General features: G+C 44.5%; 2 protein-coding genes across 2 annotated transcripts; both read right to left on the bottom strand.

Moving 5' to 3' along the window:
* Positions 1 to 7,230: 7,230 nt before the first annotated feature.
* LOC123440433 lies at positions 7,231 to 8,108 on the bottom strand. The gene has a single exon (XM_045116997.1). The coding sequence runs from the start codon at positions 8,035 to 8,037 to the stop codon at positions 7,399 to 7,401; it is 639 nt and encodes a 212-aa protein (XP_044972932.1). The 5' UTR covers positions 8,038 to 8,108; the 3' UTR covers positions 7,231 to 7,398.
* Positions 8,109 to 16,919: 8,811 nt separating this feature from the next.
* On the bottom strand, positions 16,920 to 19,719 carry LOC123444733 (CBL-interacting protein kinase 11-like). The gene is made up of 2 exons (XM_045121554.1): positions 19,380 to 19,719; positions 16,920 to 18,992 (listed from the first exon to the last, which is right to left on the bottom strand). Exon 2 carries the CDS (start codon positions 18,668 to 18,670, stop codon positions 17,141 to 17,143), a length of 1,530 nt encoding a protein of 509 aa, XP_044977489.1. The 5' UTR covers positions 18,671 to 18,992; positions 19,380 to 19,719; the 3' UTR covers positions 16,920 to 17,140.
* Positions 19,720 to 21,375: the final 1,656 nt, after the last annotated feature.

The following is a 21,375-nucleotide window of genomic DNA, read 5'->3' as shown; positions in this document are numbered from 1 at the left end:
TTGCTTGAATAAATACCTTAAATGGTTTATTGAATCTCGATCGTAGTGCTACGCATGTTCATAATATTGATGCCAAAAGATACAAAGTAGTATTGATAGTACCACTTACTTGTAGCACTAACGCTTGAGTCATGTTGGTATAAAATGCATGAAGGAAGCTCCATGCTGATGGATCTTTGTACTCACTCATTTTTGAAACGTTTGAGACATGCAAACCATACCTATTGGTATAAACGCATGAAGAAACTCCATGCAGATGGATCATTTGGACTCACTTGATTTTCAATCACTTGAGACATGCAAATCATACCACATGGGCAAGATGACTGAAGGCCTCGTTTTCCAGTGAGATGGAACAAGAAAGTAACTTGTTGGAAGTAATACATTTTTGATGTGTGCAGTCCAATGAGTGCTGAGACATGCACTGGATATTGTTATGTTCTTACTTCACTGACGATTTGAGTAGATACAGGAGTATTTACTTGATGAATCACAAGTCTGAAATGTTGAAAAGTTTAAAGCTATTTGAGAGTGAAGATCGTCGTGACAAGAGGATAAAATGTCTGTGATATGATCATAGAGATGAATATCTGAGTTGCGAGTTTGGTACACGGTTAAGACAATCTGGAAATTGTTTCGCAATTCATGCCACCTAGAACACCATAGTGTGATGGTGTGTCCGAACGTCATAGTCGCACCCTATTTGATATGGTGCATACTATGATGTCTCTTATCGAATTACCACTATCGTTTATGGGTTATGCATTAGAGACAACCGCATTCACTTTAAATAGGGCACCATGTATTTCCGTTGAGATGACACCGTATGAACTATGGTTTGGAGAAACCTAAGCTGTCGTTTCTTAAAAGTTTGGGGCTGTGATGGTTATGTGGAAAAGTTTCAGCATGATAAGCTCGAACCCAAAGATAAATGCATCTTCATAGGAGACCCAAAACAGTTGGGTATACCTCCTATCTCAGATCCGAAAGCAAAGTGTTTGTTTCTAGAAACGGGTCCTTTGTCGAGGAAAAGTTTCTCTTGGAAGAATTGAGTGGGATGGTGGTGGAACTTGATGAGGTTAATGAACTGTCACTTCAACCAGTGTGTAGCAGGGCGCAGAAAGTTGTTCGTGTGGCGCCTACGCCAATTGAAGTGGAAACTAATGATAGTGATCATTAAGCTTCAGATCAAGTTACTACAAACTTCGTAGGTCTTCAAGGTCGCGTACTGCTACAGAGTGGTATGGTAACCCTGTCTTGGAGGTCATGTTGTTGAACAACAATGAACCTATGAGCTATGGAGAAGCGATGGTGGGCCCGGATTCCGGCAAATGGCTGGAGGCCATAAAATCCGAGAGAGGATCCGTGTATAAAATAAAGTGTAGACTTTGGAAGAAGTACTTGATGGTCGTAAGACTATTAACTACAGATGGATCTTTAAAAGGATGACAGACGATGATGGTGAAAAGTCACCATTAAGAAAACTCGACTTGTCGCAAAGATGTTTTCGACAAGTTCAAAGAGTTGACTATGATGAGACTTTCTCACTTGTAGCGATGCTAAAAGTCTGTTGGAATTATGTTAGCAGTTGCTGCATTATTTATGAAATATTGCACATAGGGTGTCAAAACATTGTTTCCTCGACGGTTTCCTTGAGGAAAGGTTGTATGTGATACAAACAGAAGGTTTTGTCAATCCTAAGGATGCTAACAAGTTAGCAAGCTCCAGCAATCCTTATGTGAACTGGAGCAAGCATCTTGGAGTTGGAATATACGCTTTGATGAGATGATCAAAGTTTTTGGGTTTATACAAGCTTTGTGAGAAACTTGTATTTCCAAAGAAGTGAGTGTGAGCACTATAGAATTTCTGATAAGTATATGTGGTTGACATATTGTTGATCAGAAGTAATGTAGAATTTCTGGGAAGCATAAAGGGTTGTTTGAAAGGAGTTTTTCAAAGGAAAACCTGGAAAGAGCTACTTGAACATTGAGCATCAAGATCTATAGAGATAGATCAAAACGCTAACTAGAACTTTCAATGAAATGGATGCCTTGACAAGTTTTTGAAGGAGTTCAAAATAGATGAGCAAAGAAGGAGTTCTTGGCTGTGTTGTAAGGTGTGAATTTGAGTAAGACTCAAAGCCCGACCACGGCAGAAGAAAGAGAAAGGACGAAGGTCGTCCCCTATGCCTTAGCAGTAGGCTCTATAGTATGATATGTTGTATACCGCACCTGGTGGGTGCCTTGCCATGAATTTGTCAAGGGGTACGAAAGTGATCCACGAATGGATTACTGGATGGCGGTCAAAAGTTATCCTTAGTAACTAGTGGACTAAGGAAATTTTTCTCGATTATGGAGGTGTTAAAAGAGTTCGTCGTAAAGGGTTACGCCGATGCAAGCTTTGAAACTAATTTGAATAACTCTGAGTAGTAAACCGGATTCGTATAGTGGAGCAGTCATTTGGAATAGTTCCAAATGACACGTAGTAGTAGCATCTATAGGATGACATAGAGAGTTGTAAAGCACACACGGATTTGAAAGGTTCATATGCGTTGACTAAAAACCTCTCTCACAAGCAAGACAAGATAGAACCCCAGAACTGTATGGGTGTTAAATTCATTACAATCACACACTGATGTGAACTAGATTATTCACTCTAGTGCAACTGGAAGACTGTTGAAAATATGCCCTAGAGGCAATAATAAATTGGTTATTATTATATTTATTTATTCATGATAATCGTTTATTATCCATGCTAGAATTGTATTGATTGGAAACTCAAATACATGTGTGGATACATAGACAACACACTGTCCCTAGTGAGCCTCTAGTTGACTAGCTTGTTGATCAAAGATGGTCAAGGTTTCCTGGCCATAGACAAGTGTTGTCACTTGATAACGGGATCACATCATTAGGAGAATGATGTGATGGACAAGACCCAAAACTCTGAACGTAGCATATGATTGTGTCAGTTTATTGCTACTATTTTTTGCATGTCAATGTATCTGTTCCTATGACCATGAGATCATGCAACTCCCGGACACCGGAGGAATACCTTGTGGGTTATCAAACGTCGCAACGTAACTGGGTGACTATAAAGGTGCTCTACAGGTATCTCCAAAGGTGTATCTTGGGTTGGCATGGATCAAGACTAGGATTTGTCACTCCATGTGATGGAGAGGTATCTCGGGGCCCATTCGGTAATACAACATCACAACAAGCCTTGCAAGCAATGTGACTAAGGATTTAATTACGGGATCTTGTATTACGGAACGAGTAAAGAGACTTGCCGGTAACGAGATTGAACTAGGTATGGAGATACCGACGATCAAATCTCGGGCAAGTAACATACCGAAGGACAAAGGGAACAACATACGGGATTAACTGGATCCTTGACATAGATGTTCAACCGATAGAGATCTTCGTAGAATATGTAGGAGCCAATATGGACATCTAGGTCCCGCTATTAGTTATTAGCCGGGGAGTGTCTCAGGTCATGTCTGCATAGTTCTCGAACCCGCACGGTCTGCACACTTAAGGTTCGGTGACGTTTCGGTATAGTTGAGTTATATGTGTTGGTGACCGAAGATTGTTCGGAGTCCCGGATGAGATCCAGGACATCACGAGGAGCTCCGGAATGGTTCGGAGGTAACGATTGATATATAGGAAGTCCTGTTTTGGTCACCAGAAAAGTTTCCGGCTCATCGATAGTGTACCGGGAGTGTCGGGGGACCACCGGGAGGGGTGTGACGACCCAAGAGGCTCATGGGCTATGAGAGGAGATGGGTAGGCCCTTGGTGGGCTGGCCTAAGTCTCTATCAAGGGCCCATGCGAAAAGAATAAAGGAAAAAGGCAAAAAGGCCAAATTAGGAAGGAGTCCTCATAGGATTCCACCTCCCTTGTGGGAGGTGGATTCCTCCCTTGTGGGTTCGGCCGAAGCTCCTTGGATTGGAGGCCAAGGCTGCCTCCTCTCCTCTCCTCCTCCTATATATACCAGAGGTTTAGGGCTTTTTGAGACACAACTTTGCCACGTGCAACCCTAAACCTCTACTTCATAGTTCTTCCTCTAGATCGGATTTCTGCGGTGCTTAGGCGAAGCCCTGCAGGAATAGATCACCACCTCCACCGGCGCGCCGTCACGCTGTCGGGGAACTCATCTACATCCATGTCTCTCTTGCTGGATCAAGAAGATGGAGATCATCATCGAGTTGTACGTGTGCGGAACATGGAGGTGCCATCCGTTCGGCACTTGATCGGGACGGATCGTGAGACGGTTCGTGGGACGGATCGTGGGACGGTTCATGGGACGGATCATGAAGACGTACCACTACATCAACCGCGTTTATTAACGCTTCCGCTTAGCGATCTACAAGGGTATGTGGATCCGATCTCCCTCTCGTAGATGATCATCACCATGATAGGTCTTCGTGTGCGTAGGAAAATCTTTGTTTCCCATGCAACGTTCCCCAACAGATGATGCCGTCGAAAAATAAGAATGAAAAGCATTGTCATCGCCCGCTCGAAATTCTAAGGTTCCCCTCAAAGCGAAGGAGAGTGGGACTCAAGATGGAGGCTCCTAGGTGACTAAACATTGCTCACATGTGTTGTCATCATCGGCTTCTGCCACATGCTGGAGAAGTCCATTATATTAAGGAATAAGAGGCTCCCACTTCCCTACGAACATCAAAAGAACCCAAAGGCCGTCGCGAAATTGCATTTGACATGTTGGGTCTTGGGGGCATGAGGTCAGTACTACCTTCAACGCCTCACAGGTTCTACAAACCAAGCTACATCAAACCTTCACTGGGAGGGCTGGATCCAACTACCTAGCCATCCACCACTACCACATTGAGCCACCTATATATGTTGCCCGGCCTAGCAAAGCCAAACAACTTGCCAGCATGTTTTCATGTGTCGAGATTTGAAGGACCCCGATGTACCAAGAAAACCCACACCGAGTGCTTCCATGGGAAAGACCAGAGCGCCACCAGGGCCAACCGCCATGATGCCCCCAACCTCTACAAGGATCATCATTGTCAGGAAACAAAGGTTCCTGCCCTCTCACTGAAACTCCATCCACGCCATCGCGAGCCGAGGCAACCTTGCCATTGCCTTATGTTGTGTAGGCTTAACCCCATGGTAACATTCAATGGTAGCGAGCGTGTGGATGAGATGGGGGAAGGGTGGCAGAGGGATTGGGGATCTGCCTAAGAGACATGGAAGGTGACACCATGATAACCGATCAGAAGGGATTGGACGATCCCAATGCGTTGCCCTCCTTCGCAATACCAGAACTATCTGACCGAGCTCCATCAACATAGAAAAGGATGGGATGATTGTCCACGTGATAGTAGTCCTAGTGCTACTAAGTTTGCCTTAGAGTGCTACCGCATTACTAGTGCACCATAGAGCTACCAATAAATAAATAAAAATAAACTTTTGTTGTATAGATAGAAGGTAATATAATCTAGCATACCACAAATTTTATCTCAAAACACAACATGTCAAACTAACAAAAAACAATAAAAAGGATAATTTTGGCCATCACTAATAGATAATGTGATAATTACGACACATCGCATACGTATGTATTTTCCCATAGAAATCAAGACTACCTCGTACGGGGCATGCTAAAAATCTGTTTGCAATAGGCTTAGAGCGACAACCTGTTTTGTTGTGTGTAGCCAATGCTAATGGGTGAAACATAGTGCATCTATGTTGACAAATTGCGGACATGTTAGAAATGACCCGCATGATATAGTATAACCGGTACATAAAAGTTGATGAGTTCTTGTGCCCATCTGATTAGTCATCAGCATAAGTCTGTCGTTGACCGTAGAGCTCGCGTGTATGTGATGACGCTACCAAAGCTATAATCCTAACCTGAATGTATGTTGTAAAGCATTGGGGGAGGCCTTATAATTGTTGGAGTCTAGAATAAACTGTTCACTTGTAGTATTGATTGATACGGTGCAACAAATCAAATGAAAGCTTCCATTTGAGATAACGAGTGATAATGGACTAACTTATAGGCAAAGAATTGATTAAAGTTTACATTTAAATCTTACAGCTGATAGTTGGCGTTTATGTAGTTGTAAGTAATCTGAATTTATTATTTAAATCTAAGTTCTACAACATATAACCGATACTTCAAATTTCATGCGTTAGAACTTTTTTCTCACAAACATAAAACATGGTACGAGCTGTTATGCAACTATTGGGTTCATCGTTTTTAGAAGATCTTTCTTTTTTACAAAAGATGAGCAAAGCTTGTTCTTTGATATTCACCTAAACGAACCATTTTCTATGTGTATTACACACAGAGCGTCGTCGTCACAACCTCACTATGAATATTCGAATTTCAAGTTAAGTGGTGTGCATATTTTTGGTGATTGAAATTTACCGAGATTTCAGGCATCCGAGAATTTGCTAGTGTGTGTTTATTACATGCAACCCATGAGTCACTCTCGTCTCGTTGCATCAATCGTACCGTCCATGTGATGTCGTATAACTCGTGCTATATATGTGATTCTGCATACATTTAAATACAAAAGTAGTGGTTAATCGTCCTCACAAAAGCTCATACTTCTCTCTTACTGAATGCATCTAATTACGGTGTTGCTACACGTATGATTTTCCTTGTTCAATTTTGGTACGACACCGTCTCACAGCCGTTCATCATATTGCTTTGTATTTCCTCAATATCAGTTTACAAGTCCGACATACGTATCTAGGTCGTCAATTTAACCAACTTAATGAGAGACATATATTATAAAAAATATATCATTAAAAACTTTAGTTGTCCTATTTTATAATGATATGATTTTTATGTTGAATAATATATTTTATATAAATTAAATTAACGATCTAGATACACGTGCATATTTTTTAAACTGTGACGGATGGAGTATTAGCCATAAGCCCATAACCCTTGATAATGCTACCGTACATGAGTCGGATGGAAAACATTCGTACGCAGAGCTATTTTCGATCTAATTAAGTAGTAAATGATTTGGACGGGGCGACGTGATTGCACGTTTTCGGTGGAGGAGTGCGGGAGCAAATCGAAGCAATCAATACCTGATCAAATTGGATCTTGTCATTTAAAAACGTCACTCGTGCATAATCATAAGCAAACCCTTACTAGTTTCAAACCCAACTATAACCCAGTAGTGACAGGTTCCCCGAGACTAGGCAACTACAGCTGGTCGGCCTGCCGATGACACAACGGTAATCAAGTCTTTAGAACTCATATTCTGTTGACATCTTTCACAATCATCATAACAAGAAAATAGTAGTATAGTAATACTACTAACAAACCGCAGTTATATCGTGTGTTTAATCAATCTCCATCGATGGATCCGCCGCACCTGAAACGCCGAGACCGATCTACGTACGCCTAGTCGCCGTCGCGGTTCCGGTTCCCGGCGCCGCGAAACGGCAGCATCCAGCACGGGCTCAGCTGACGCGCCCCGGAGCACACCACGGCGCCGCTCTTCGCCGCGGGGACCCGATCGTCGTGTCGGCCGTGCTGCTGCTCGTGCGGCTTCTCCGACGCCACGAGCCACCGGCTGGACGACGACACCTGGGCCGGCGACGGGCCCGGCCGCCACCAGCACGCCTTGCCGACGCTGAGCCTGCGGAACATGTCGGCGATGAAGCCGACCTTGATCGTGCGCTTGAACCTGTACCGCTTCTTCCTGCCCTTGGCCGCCGTGCCGCCCTTGGGGCGACGGGACACGTTGACGCCGCCGCCGTGGTGGCGGAGCTGGTAGGACGGCGGCGGGGTGATGGCCGGGAGCGCGCCGCCGACCATGCGGGAGGCGTCCCTGGGCGTGCCGGGCTCCGACTCCCAGACGAACGGCACCGAGCCCGGCTCCGCCCCGTAGTACCGGAACGACGGGTTGGCCGCCGAGCTCTCCTTGGTGAGCAGCCGCTCGTAGAACTTGCCGCCCTGCTTGATCCGGAGCGGGCTCTGCGGCATCATGGCGCGCAGTGGGCTCTGCGGCCGCGCCACCTCGCCGGCGCTCGGAGGCATCGCTCGCTCTCTGTGGCTGGCCTGTCTCTCCGGAGCACGAGACCGTAGTGCACTGGTGTAGTAGTAGTAGCTTGGACCGGAGGATGGTACACATGTAGCCGGAAGCGACGCGGCGTGTTATATAAACGGATGAGACCTGCTAGCTTGGTGGTTTGGTTGCCGGTCAGTTTCGTACTTACGCACGTACGCTTGCTATTTAAATCGGAAGCCACTTGTTCACAGAGATACACGGTGGACCAACCGTACTTGCTCCATGAACTCCGGTTCGCTAACGGTCAGTACTACCATGCATCTCCTTCGTCTGTCGTGTGTGGCAAAAGAGTTTTGCTACACCTACGGGATAATGGTACAACAAGTTATGTACAAGATGATGTGGGTTTGTTTAATTGGACAGCACGCTCCTTCACCCTGAAAATCAGGGGGGGAATTAGTTAAGATAAAAGGAGATAACAGGTTTAAGTAAGATTATGTAACAATTTTCGTAGGTGTAGCATTTTTGGTGGCAAAATCATTCGTCTTGCTCTTGAACGTATGATTTTTATTCAAAAAAAGAGAACATATGAGTTTTGAACTTTTATCAAGCTGAGGGATGATGATGGCGCTGGGTCTTCGGTTTGCTTCAATAGCCTTCGCTATTTTGGAGGTTGGCAGGAGGAGCATCGTCGGATCTACCACATCGATGACGACGAGTATTGACGGCATGGTGCGGCTGGATCTCGAAGACGGATGTGTCTAGATGGACGAGCGCAGAGAGGTGGCGTTTTTTGGCGTCGTGGCGGCGTCGATGACAGGCCTGACAATGTGGTTGCATCAGTACCTGTTCTGAAGATGGATCGGTGAAAGACGACGACAACGACCCATGCGAGTGCGTCGGACCGGTTTGTGCCTCATACCAGGTATGTGGCTTGGCTGAGGCCTCCGGTTTTAGATGTTAGGCTTACGTGAGAGGTCTGAGTATTTGACTGAGCATTTCCGCATCCCTACATCAAATGGATAAGAGTAACGACAGATGTTGTCAAGATGACGGATTCGATATAGTACTACTTTGTAAAAAAATTATAAATAATTAATAAAATAATTGCATGCATCTCTCAGATACAGAGGCAGGGGGCCATCCTCCTTCTAAAAAAAATGTTCATGGATCTGATTGTAACTTTTATTACCTCTAATGTTCTTTGTACTGCTATGATAGATTGAAAATTTCTCTCAAAAAATAAGAGTTGAGCTGCCCTTGGAGATACCCTACGCTTCCGTGAGTAGACGTTGCTTGTTCTATAACTCGAGTTTGAGCTTTGTTCAAGCCGAACTGAGTGGTGTGCCTAGCACGATACTCATGCATTGGTACAAACTAATAAAAGAGTACTAGTTAGGTCACTCGAATATCAGATAACTGAAAGATGTAGGTGTCCGATGGCCGTTGCACGGTTCACGATTGGGAACAGGAACAGAAATGCAATGGAAGATCATGTGCCGGGCATTTGAGAATCTTAAGCGTCCATGGCGGGACAAAACCGCATTTCCAAATTAGCCAGTCACGCACGCGATGTTGCACACTTAAAATTGACCTGTCAAAGCATAATGATGAATTTCCTTACTGCTTGTATATATCTTGGAAATGGAAGTTGATGAAACCGACAGCCGAACCGAACCATGTAACCGGCCGGTCCAGCAGCCTAATTTTTTACAGGTATTATTAATCTTAATGATGGGTAATTACGTTGACGCAGATGTGTCGGTTAGCCTGCTGAATGTCCCACAAAAACATTTGATTTGATGAAAGTGCAGGTGTTTCAAATAGCATTTGTAGTGGTCAGACTTGGCTAGAACCGCTCCCGAGCAAGTAGAGTATTTGAGGGTGCACGTCAGTAGCTGGCAGCCTGCCGCCGATTGAAACTTTTGCTGCTGCTATCAATTTTTATTCCCTCTGCTGCTCGCTCGAAAACGATTCATGTGATTGTTCATCATTGCTTGACAAGTTCACGATGTAGATGGCGCACTGACACTGTTTGTTTACCGGCAGCAAACGGGAACACCGGATGACAAGCGTTGGTCATTTTCATTCTCCTACGCCGCTCAACAAACCTGCCATTTTCTGATTTTATTTCGGGCCAAGAAAGTTTCATTGGAGCATCCCCTAGAAAGTTTTGTACAGTATATTATTTGGGGCAAAAAAAGTTTTTTATTGACCAAAGTTTCACGGCGCGTCTAGGTCTCGTTATAAGCGATACGGACCGCAACATCACCCCAACGAACTCCCTAAATGGTCCAACCGGGCGTCGAAGGAGCACTCGGTCGCTCGTTAAGGCACCGTCCACAGCGAACGTCCTGTTCTACATTTTTTGACCTTTTTTTTTCTTTTCTTACTCTTATTTATATTTATGAAAGTGAAAAAGATTTCCTTTAGATTTTAAAAATATTCATGTAGTTTAGAAAATATTTGTACAATTGTTAAATTCATAAAAATGATCCTAATATTTAAAAATGTTCACACGTTCAAAAATTTCTCCATGAATTTTCTTGAAAATGTTCGTAATAAAATTTAATGAAATGTAAAGGCTTGTTCTAGCAATTTTGGAAAATGTTTGTGACATATAAAAATGGTGCACCATGTATTAGAAAAATGTTAACAATATATTTATAAGATATTTACCGTGTATTTCAAATGTTTAACATGTATTACAAAAGTTCAACATGCATCCAAAAAATGTTTAATCTATATTTCAAAAACTGTTTCAACGTGTGTTTGAAGAACGTTCGACCTGTATCTGAAAAAATGTTAAACATGTATCAAAAAGTATACAGCATGTACTCAAAATATGTTCAATATGAGTCCGCAAAATATTAATGTGTATTAAAAAATCATACAGTAAAGCAGACAGATTAAAAAATCATGAATTTCTAAAAGAAAAAAAGGAAAGGCAGAAAACCAAGAAAATTGAGAAAAAATCAAAAGGAAAAAAACAGAAACCAACAAAGACAAATGTAAAGAAGGAAATAAAGGGGAAAACCGAGTAGAAGCTTCTCAAACAAACAAAGCCGGAGTAGAAGCATCTCAAAACCATGCTAAATGGGCCGGCTCACTTCAACTCTTCTTGTATGCGGGGTTATGGTAGATGTATAGTAAAATCCCAAAGTAATATCCCGTAAAACATACTCTCTCCGTCAGGAATTACATGTTGCGGAAATAGATGTATTTGAATATATTTTAGTTCTAGATACATTCATTTTAATCTATTTATGCTACAAGTAATTCAGGAGGAAGGGAGTATTAAATTGTTATTTTAGTTTTCACTTCATCATGGCATTCTGCATCATTCATCATCTAATATTATCTATAGTATGAAAAAAAATACCAAACACCAAAAAATAAAATAAAATTTTTCAATATCATTTTAGCTTGCACAAACACTATTTCCCTTTTTGATCTTGTGTATTGAGATAGAGGCTACTTTGCACGCCCTATGTAAGAGCTTCACACCAAGGTCCATCATTTTACAACAACGCTAGCTAGTAATCTACATCAAATCACCAAAATTCCGACTTATATTTCAAAACAACTATTGTATTTAGCTTTGCCCATAAAATCTCTATATTTTTGTGGGGCTGAAACTTTTACCTTCTTCTTGTGCTCCCTATGGATTGCCCGCGTAGGCCTTCAATTGGGCCTTTAATGTAGAAAAAAGTTGATGTGCAAGTCGTAAGACCTACGTAACACGTGGCCCTGGATTTTGTGGCTTGACTGTATGGCACTATCCCGGGCATGGTTGTTCTTGCCTCGAGACACATCCTTGTTTCTACACAATGTCCAATTTGTTGGTTAGGGGCTGAGGATGTTTGCCACCTGCTCTTCACCTGCCCATGGGAATGTGGTGTTTGGGTGAAATCGGACTTAAGAACGTCATGGATGATGATTTAATTTTCGGTAGTTAGGGGTATGTGGTGCTTGAATACATACTCTGCAAATCAAACAGGAAGTCATTGGTGTTGGGAATGCTCGGCCTCCAGGAGCCTGTGGCAGTTGCTTGGTGGTATGTCTGGTGGGAGCGTTAGTAGATTGTAAAGGGTGAACTTGTACCTGATCCACTACAGGCTGCTTTGGCCATTCATGCTCTGACGACAAATTTTGGAATGGCTATACCGGCTCAATCTCAATACTGGCTCACAAATACGGCTATACTGGCTCACAAATTTACATGGACTAAACCGAGAAGTGGGTGTTATAAACTGAACACTGATGCAACCTTCCATGATAACGGCATGGATGCAGTTGGGGGTGTACTACTATGTAACAGTAAGGGTGAGGTTGTAGTTGGTATAGTGACCTTCTTAAGCTCTGTTTCGGATGCTCCATTAGCGGAGGCCTTTTCCTTGAGGAGAGGAGTTGAGCTCATTGAAACTCCAGGTTGCACACATGTTACAATGGAGTTGGATTGCTTCGAACTGATTAACACATGTAATGGAGATATGGATATTTTCACCTCCTAACTCAGCAACGTTGGCAGATTGTTTTTCGTAGGCCAGTCCATTGATGGAATATCGTTTACTCATCGTCCTAGGGAGGCAATGAGAGAGTTCCTATATGGCGCCTGCAGCGCAACTTCTCGTGGGCCGGCACATGTAGAATGTGTTGGTCCTTAAAAATCGAAAACAAATCATAAAATTTCGAAAAAAGTAAGATTTGCGAAAAAGGTTTAATGAGTATAACAAAATCACAGATTTTTTAAGTATTTTTATGTATTTTAAAAAAATCCACAGAATTCGAAAATAAAAATGATTTTCAAAAAAAGTTCATCGATTTTCGAAAAAGTTCATCAATTTTTTAAAAAAGTTCATTGATTCTTTTTTAAAGTTCACAAATTTTAAATTTTGTTCATCATTTTCAGAAAAGTTCATCAATTTTTAAAAAGTTCGTCGATTTTCAGAAAAGTTCATCGATTTAGAAAAACAATCACGGGCTACAACGCACATCGGATCCCTAAATGGGCCGGCCTATGGCGGAGCGCTGCACGCGCCGGTTAGCAAAATTCGCCTTTAACAGGCACCTGTGGCGCTAAATAGGGTTTCCCAGCCAATGAAGTTGCTCATCAACTAGCAAAACATGCATATGAATATATGATAATAGCCCATAGTTTTTCTAGGATAAAGGCCCACCATATTTTTTGTTACAATTTGTATTAAACAATGTGACTTTGAAGGATGAGCAACAAACATAGAGAGGCTTTCCCTTTCAAAAAAAAAAACATGTGGCCCTGACCCAACTCTAAAGCTTTTCAAACCAGAGACCCTTAAAGGCCGGATATTCCTATTTGCCGCTCTTTTGCGGTGATTTGTCGGCCATTCACACAAGGGACCTAGCGATTTGGGACGACCCGATTTATATCGGTTTTCGGGAAGTGTATTGCTCTGGTTTTTCTGGTATTTTCAGTAAGGTTCCTTCTTGGCTTTTTTGTTTTCTTTTTTTTGTTGTATAACCTATCCCTTTTCAACGAAAAAAAATCCTTTACTTTTTATTCTGTCAAAAATATTCTCAAACACTTTTTTTAATGTTTGTCTTTTAAAAAATATTCTAAAATTTAGAGGTTTGGTTTTCTAAAAATCAATAAACGTTTACCTTTTTCAGAAATCCATGAAGGTTGAAAATAGCAACCCAATAAGTCCTGAACGTTCGGAATTTGACCATGGAAAAACGAAGGTTTTTGTAGCAATTTATGTTTGCTGACCAATGATAGTTTAGTCAGCAAGCATGCAAAATTCGCCATTAATTTATTTTTACCAGAAAATCGCCGTGCTCGTAAAATAATTGGCATCCCCGCATCAACTAAAATTTCCATTTAAAATTGTTATGATTTTCCATAGTCGAAATCCGAACTTTCAGGGATTATCATTTCCGGTTAAGTATGTTTGTATTTTTTCAAAAACAAAATCACAATCATTTGAAAATATGTTCTCAAGTTTTTTAGATGCTAAATTTTGAAATAAAGAATCTAATCTTCTGTGTTTTTCGAAACCAAGCGAAGAAATCGACTAGAAACAAAAAAGAAACCGCTACACGCTGGAATAAAAACAAAATCACTCGTTTTCGTCTCATGAGTCGCTACTGTCCGAGAGCCAATGGGCCGACGTAGGTGGTTGACCCCTTGGCATAGTGAGCGGCAAATAGGAGGTCCCCTTAAGGCGTCATTAATCCTATTTGATGCTCGTTGCTTCGGGATATGGACCAAACACACAGGAACGTCATGATCATTGATCGGGAAGCAACAGTCAGGAGTTGCCCCCCCCCCCCACTCCCCCCTCCTCCTCTCGCGTCGCCCCCGCGAGGCGACCAGGAGGCAACCCTAAATCCCGCCGGTCTCCCCCTCCCCCTCCTCCTCCCTCGCCGCCTCCTGAGGGTGCGGCCGGGCAAAGCCCGTCCGTCACCGGCGGCGAGGCCTCGTGGTCCTCCTGGTCGGGCGGTGCTCGCGTCGTCCGGCGGCTCGGGTCGAAGCGTGGAGCTTTGTCGGGCAATACATCAATGTGGCAGGCAGAGGCGGAGCTCCGATGCCTCTACTCCCCTGCGGCGAGCGGCCTGGTGTTGGGGCATGCCTACTCTCCAAGATCGGCGGAGACGAGGCCAAATCTATGGTCTGACGGCGTGGCCGGATCTAGGGCTAGGCGACGCGGGCCGATGGCGACACGGGCTGCAGCTCCGCAATAGTGGCAGGTTGGTGGGCGGGCTAGCCGGTCTCTAGGTGCTCCGGCGGCTCGGCAACGGCGGGCAGTGCGGACAGGCTCCCCGGTGAGCTTTCTTGGTGGTTGGCGGCGGTCCTTGGAGTTTTCCTTCCCGGCGAACGGGTGTGTGTTGGTGGCCTCGCGTGGAGCTGTGTCGGCTGCCGAGGTGGGGCGACACAGGGGGTGTCCGGTGGGAAGGTAGGCCGGAGGGATGGGATGCGCCGACGAGGTCGGATCACCCGTCACCGGCACGGGGGTGTGTTCGTCGTGGATGCATCCGCTCCCCCTCCTCCCCCTTTCCCCGACCATGTGCGAGCTGATGCATCTCTGACGTTGTTCGAGTCAAGACGTATGCTGCGGTTTGGTGGTCAGGTGCATCCTTTGGTCCAAAGACGGTCACTTTGGCTAGTCTTGGGGGTGTCTGGATGCAGGGCGGCGGCCCTGGCGGTGGGAGACGTGACGTTCGTGGGCGGAGCACGCGTCTCGGATGCGGGTGCGCAGCCATGGCCATGCGGGTGTTTTGGCTACGGGTTATTAACGAAGCTAGGGTGCGTTGGAAGGGTGTGAACGCCGAGGTACATCACCTGCTCATGGGCCGACGATGGTGACGTCCGTGGACGCCGTATCCTTCATGAAGGCTATGTCGTGGTGTTCCCACTCCTTCGTAAGCTCCGGGTGAAAACTTCATCTTCGGGATCAGACGGCGGCGGCTACACATGGTCGTGCCCTTCTGGAGGCACTGTCTTGAAGTCCTTGCTCCGTCGATATCCGCCTCGCCTCTCCTTGTAGGATTGCTCGTGATGGAGGTCCCCATTGTCTCCAAGCGATTCATTGTTGTTTGATAGTCGTTGGGGTGGTGTGACGATGCTTCACACTTTTGTATCTTGCTTTGGGTGTGTGTTGTGTACGATATTGACGTGTGTGTATATGAGTGTGCTTGTATGGTTAGTGCTTTATATATAAAGCGGAGCGAAAGCCAAAAACTTCTTGGGTAAGCAAGAGCCAGCCACTAGGACTCGGCGGCTGTTATGAGAATCGCAGATGCGGCAGTCAAAACGATTTGTGAAAGCATTATGGCACGCTTCACTGTCTTCTCCGTTGCTCTTGTTCCCTCTGCCCCTGGGACGGGACGGGCGTTCTTCATCTGCAAGTGGTTAGTGGTAAACCCACGAGCTAGTTATAATTATCCCAAAGTAGACAAGTTCTAATTAGCACAGGTCCTAAATCAAAACCGATTAGATCAGTCATTAGACTTCTCGGAATCAAGGAGCATAGCGCCCGGTTTTTATCTCTAAAAACTGATGAAACAAACAAGCTGGCCTCAGGTTCAGCTCCTGTCAGGAACCCACAAGAACACCAGTCTCTACCACAGCCACTGGGGAGTAATCAGAACATAACATAACGCAGCAACAAACTCCAGCTACCAATGCCAGCAAAAAAAAACTCATTATCCGCCCAACTAGAGCTTCTACGGTTTGATTTGCATGTTAACTCCAAAAGCCACTTTAGCTACATTCCAGGCATATCTTAGCCATGGGACAAGCAAAAAAACAGGTGATTAATACTCTCCGCTTCACTACAGAACATACATTTGCTTTTTTTTCCTTTCCACCCCCTGTTCGAAAGCACATCTTTGGTGAGAATGCTTTTCCAGAACACCAACCATATTAACACTTCAATTTTCATATAAACCATAACTTGTACATTTTCCAGAGCTAAGTACAGAGTTGACTGAGAATTTGCCTGATCTATTAAGCAACCAAACGCATTTATCCTGCTCTTCCCCCGGCTCAAAATCTACAAACTTAAACATTCCCAGCCCACATTGAAAACAGTCGAAACTAACAGAGTCTTGCTGAAGTCAAACTATAGAGGTGACTGAACTTTTTACAAAGCACAACATCTCCAAACCAGAGATCCTCCCAGAAAATAGAAAGTAGATCCTGGCTGTTGAATGAACTTTTTTCAAACCAGTCCTACAGTAACATGATGGTGCTCTGTGTATGATGGTTTTAGTTGCTGTGGACAATGTTTCGTACTGTTGTTCAGTTATCTTGATGATAGTGGAACCCGATCCCATGTTGGACCGTACGGAGAAAAAAAAACATGATGGTGCTGTAGCTTTACTCTCCTTGGAAAAGAAATTACGATCATTAGAAACTCAAAGAACTAGATGGCGCTGGTCAATGATCATTTTATTTCAAAAGGTTGAAAAAGGGAATCAAGAGTTCCTTTTCCCCTATAGTTTGCAAAACTGAAACTATACAGTCACTTCTGTTATACACACAAGCTTTACAGTTCAGGAGAAACTAGAAAGCAGGGAAAATATGTCTATAAATCATGGTTGGAAAAGAGTATGGAATTAGCAGTACAGGGAAACAGACACGAGGTACTTTCATCCGATATTGCTAGCATGTGAATCTTGGTGTTTGAAGCCATTCTGTGGTGGCAATGGTGGTTGTTCCTGCTGCTCCTGTGGTTGTAAAGGTGGGTGCAACTGATCCTGTCCCTCTTGCTGTTGCGATGTTGGCTGCAACTGATCTTGTGGCTGTTGTGATGGCGACGGTGAGTGATGCTGCTCCCCTTGCAGAATCGGCTGTGACTGCTGGTGCTGATCACCTTGCCATACCCACACAATATCCTTGAGTGCTGGCCTTACTTCCTCTTTCACCAGCTTTTGATACTCCATAGTGTCTCCATTAGTCTTTTTCAACTCAACTAGGAGAAAAGAAGGGGCTACCTCAAAAATCTCGGCATCAAGCTCAAGAAACCCCTTCTTTCCTTCCTTTGGAGCAGCCAATTTCAGAACTCCGTTTTCTTTCTTCTTAATTTTTAGCTTCAAGCGTCTGGCCAGTTCCTTAAACTTTGTAAGTACCATTGTTACAGGCTGCCTAGTGGTAAACCGTTCTTCCCTGCGACCATACTCATCCTCAAAAAACCCAGATAGACTGAACCCTGTTGACAGGGAGATGATGTCAAATGCATTCAAGTTTGGGAGGCTTAACGACCCTTGATTTCGCTCAGAAGTGCTGCATCCTGTAGAGACTGATGACGCAGCTTCAGCTGAAAAGGTGTGCGTTGCTTCAGGCTCGGTTTTCTTTGCATTTACCTCAACTGGTCTTCTATACCAAGCACTTTTCTTTATCCTAGAGATTGGAATCCTTGTACTGGGATCTGGATCAAGGATTTTATGTAATAGGTCCTTCAGCTCAGCAGAAAAATACCGAGGGCATTTAAAGTCCGCTTTGGAAATCCTTCTATACATCTCTATCAGATTTGTCTCATGAAAAGGAAGGTAACCAGCCACAAGCACAAACAGAATTACTCCACTGGACCATACATCTGCTTTTGCACCATCATAGCCTTTCCTGCTAAGCACTTCAGGGGCAACATAAGCTGGAGTTCCACATGTGGTGTGGAGGAGACCATCCTGCCTCGCGCAATCAGCCAGGGCACTCAAACCAAAATCTGAGACTTTTAGGTTTTCATTCTCATCCAGGAGTAGATTTTCAGGCTTCAGATCACGGTGATAAACACCCCTGCTGTGGCAATAGTCAATAGCACTTATCAATTGGTGGAAATACCTCCTAGCAGCATCCTCATTAAGCTTCCCCTCCTTTACTATCTTGTTGAAAAGCTCACCGCCTTTAGCATACTCCAATACAAAATAAATCTTGCTCTTGGTAGCCATAACCTCAAAAAGTTGCAGGACATTTGGGTGCTTCACCAATCTCATTACTGAAATCTCTCTCTTTATCTGCTCAATAAGTCCAACCTTGGTAACCTTATCTTTATTGATCATCTTTATAGCAACAGCTTGGCCAGTTGCAAGATTTCGGGCATAATAAACCTTTGCAAAAGTTCCTTGTCCCAATTGCTTCCCGATTTCATAACGGCCCATCAATATAGTCCTCCTCTCATCCATCCTATCAAGCTATCTGAACGGCGTAAAACAAACGAACCCCACACACCGCCTATATATCAGTATCTAGACTGTATACCTCATGAATGGAGCAGATGTTAACTGTCTTCGCAAATGTGATTATCAACAAGCATAGACCCCTTCGATACAGTGTGCTTTACACCACCCAAAGGAGGAACACTATCAGTATGCAGCACATTATCATGAGAGCCCCACAGTATCAGTATGAGCTTGGACGAAGTTCTGATCTTGTTTGTACAAGGTAAGTGTTTGGTGTTATGCAAGCACATCTTTCTGCATTCCCGAGTCTTCTTCCGATCAACAACTGCCAGCCAGAAGATCAGATTAAATTATAAGGTATACATGTAATGCAGGGCGGGATTACGAGCTCCAATGAAAAACATAAATTCAGTGGTCTTTGAGGACATTAAGCCAAAATCTTGGGTGACACCCCAATGTTGTTGGATCAAAACTGAGATGGTACAGAACAAACAGGGGCATCTACAGCAGTCAGAGCCACCCCAGTTGGATAACTAGGTGAAGGCAAAGATGCCATCTCTCGAGTTGTAGAAACGACAATTCCGAAAACCTAACTCGCGAACCAACCATTCCTGCAGCAGGCATCCAAAATTCGGCAAAATTCACGGCCAGGACGGGGCGGAACAGGGCGCTGCCAGCAAGTAGATCTCTCTACCTGCCAGAAGAACAGTACCTGATCAAGAACGGGAGAAGGAGGAGCCGGGGATCCCGCGGAACGCCAGAGAACTCGACCGGGATCGATCCCGCGAAGCGAGCGGGCGCAGATTCGGTGCGCGCCTGGCCGCCTTGCAAGCTTGCTGTTGGTGGATTCTGGGATTTCTGGGCGCTAGGTGCTGCGCTCTCATACTCCTTCCGCTGGGATGGCGCTTAGCTTTTTGTGGCTGGGTCCCTCGGAATCTTCTAATTTCGCTCTTAGCGATGATTGTGCCCCCGGCGGCGGCGGCGCGCTTCTCCAGAATGGAGGGAGCGCAGGTTCGGCTGCCGTTTACGCTGCCGTGTTGACGATACGGGCTTTTTCTCATTTCGCCCCTGACATTTTGGGATTTCACTGCAGTAGAGGTTTGGTTTTTCTTAGAACTATTAAAGGTATTTTTTTTAGGGGATTAGAGGTTTGGTGAGGATCTAATAGTGACGACCTAATCATACTTTGGGCTGGCCAGGTTTTGGAAAGCCCAATGTGAAAACACCCAGCCCGAAACCTGGCCCTAAATACTTGAACAAGAGAAAAGATAACGCCCACATGTATAGGCGTTTGCAAACCGTTCACACGCATGGATCTATGTCATTTTATGGTTTGCACTAATCTTGGTATTTTCTGCTAATTTTTTGTACCACGTAGAAAGAGGATGGTGTGTGAGCGTTAAGGAGTTCACCCACACGCCTATTTCGCGCATGCCCACACGCGGCTGCCAACCCGATGTGTGGTGAAACTAACGTCGCACCCACACACCCGCATGCGTGTCATTTGTCTTGTCTTCTTAGTGTTAGATGACAACTCAGTGAAACTGCCGTGCCCGCATGCCTGTCAGTTGCCATGTCTTCACAGTGTTACATGACAACTGAGTGGAATTGTCGTGTCTGCATGCCTTTCAGTTGCCATGTCTTCCTGATACGTCCCAAATGTGTCTATAGTTTCTGCTTGTTCCATCATTTTTTGGGTGACATTGTTATATGTTTTGCTACACTTTTATATCATTTTACACATATTTGGACTAACCTACTAACTCAGTGCACCCAGTGCCAGTTTCTGTCTGCTGATGTCTATTCTGCAGGGGCTTTTACCCAATTTCCGAAGCCCGGAAAATTCCAGGAAAAATATATAAAAAACCAGCGAAACAGAAGCTTCCAGGTCACCAAAGATGGGCCAGAGGGGGCCAGGGGCTGTCCAGGCGACCTGCTGGCGCGGCCAAGCCCTAGGTCGCGCCAGGAGGCTGTTTGGGTGGACCCCACCTCCTCGGGTGCCCTCCTTTGGCCTATATTTAGAGTCCCGAGAGGAAACCCTTCCACAACTTTCAGAATCACGAATTTCTCCATCGTTCCGTTGCCGCAGCGCTTCCGAGATCGGGAGCGTCAGGAGACCTCTTCCCGGCACCCTGACGGAGGGAGGATTGACCTCCGGGAGGTTCTCCACCACCACAAACGCTTCCCGGGCGTGCCGTGAGTAGTCATCCTTGGACCATGGGTCCATGACCAGTAGCTATGTGATGTCTTCTCTCCAATCTTGTGCTTCAATGGTTAGTCCTTGTGAGCTGCCCTACTTGACCAAGGCATCTATGTAATTCTCTTGCTATTGCTATGCTCGGTTTGTTGGGATCCGATAGATTATGAGATTATGTTCAGATTGTTATGAGTTATATATTTGATTATCCTTTTATATTATGTTCCTTAGTGATTCATGCATGTTCTCCGTTGCTATTTATTGCTTTGGCCGAGTAGTAGATTGTAACTCCAAGAGGGAGCATTATGCATGATTGTGGGTTCATGCCCCTCGATGTCTAGCTTGAGTGACAGAAACATGAGACTAGGGGATGTGTTGTTGCCACCAGGGAGAAAACAACAGTGCTTGTGACCACGGTTGCAAGAATTGTTTACCTTACGCATAGTTCGTTAATGCAGCTGTCTGTTGCTTTGACTTTACACTTTGGATGGGGCTCGCAATTTAATACCGG

The sequence above is a fragment of the Hordeum vulgare genome, chromosome 3H (genome assembly GCF_904849725.1).
Source record: "Hordeum vulgare subsp. vulgare chromosome 3H, MorexV3_pseudomolecules_assembly, whole genome shotgun sequence".
In the NCBI taxonomy this organism is placed as follows: domain Eukaryota; kingdom Viridiplantae; phylum Streptophyta; class Magnoliopsida; order Poales; family Poaceae; genus Hordeum; species Hordeum vulgare.
The sequence above is the reverse complement of the archived record's forward strand: the minus strand, read 5'-3'. Positions and strand labels throughout refer to the sequence as shown.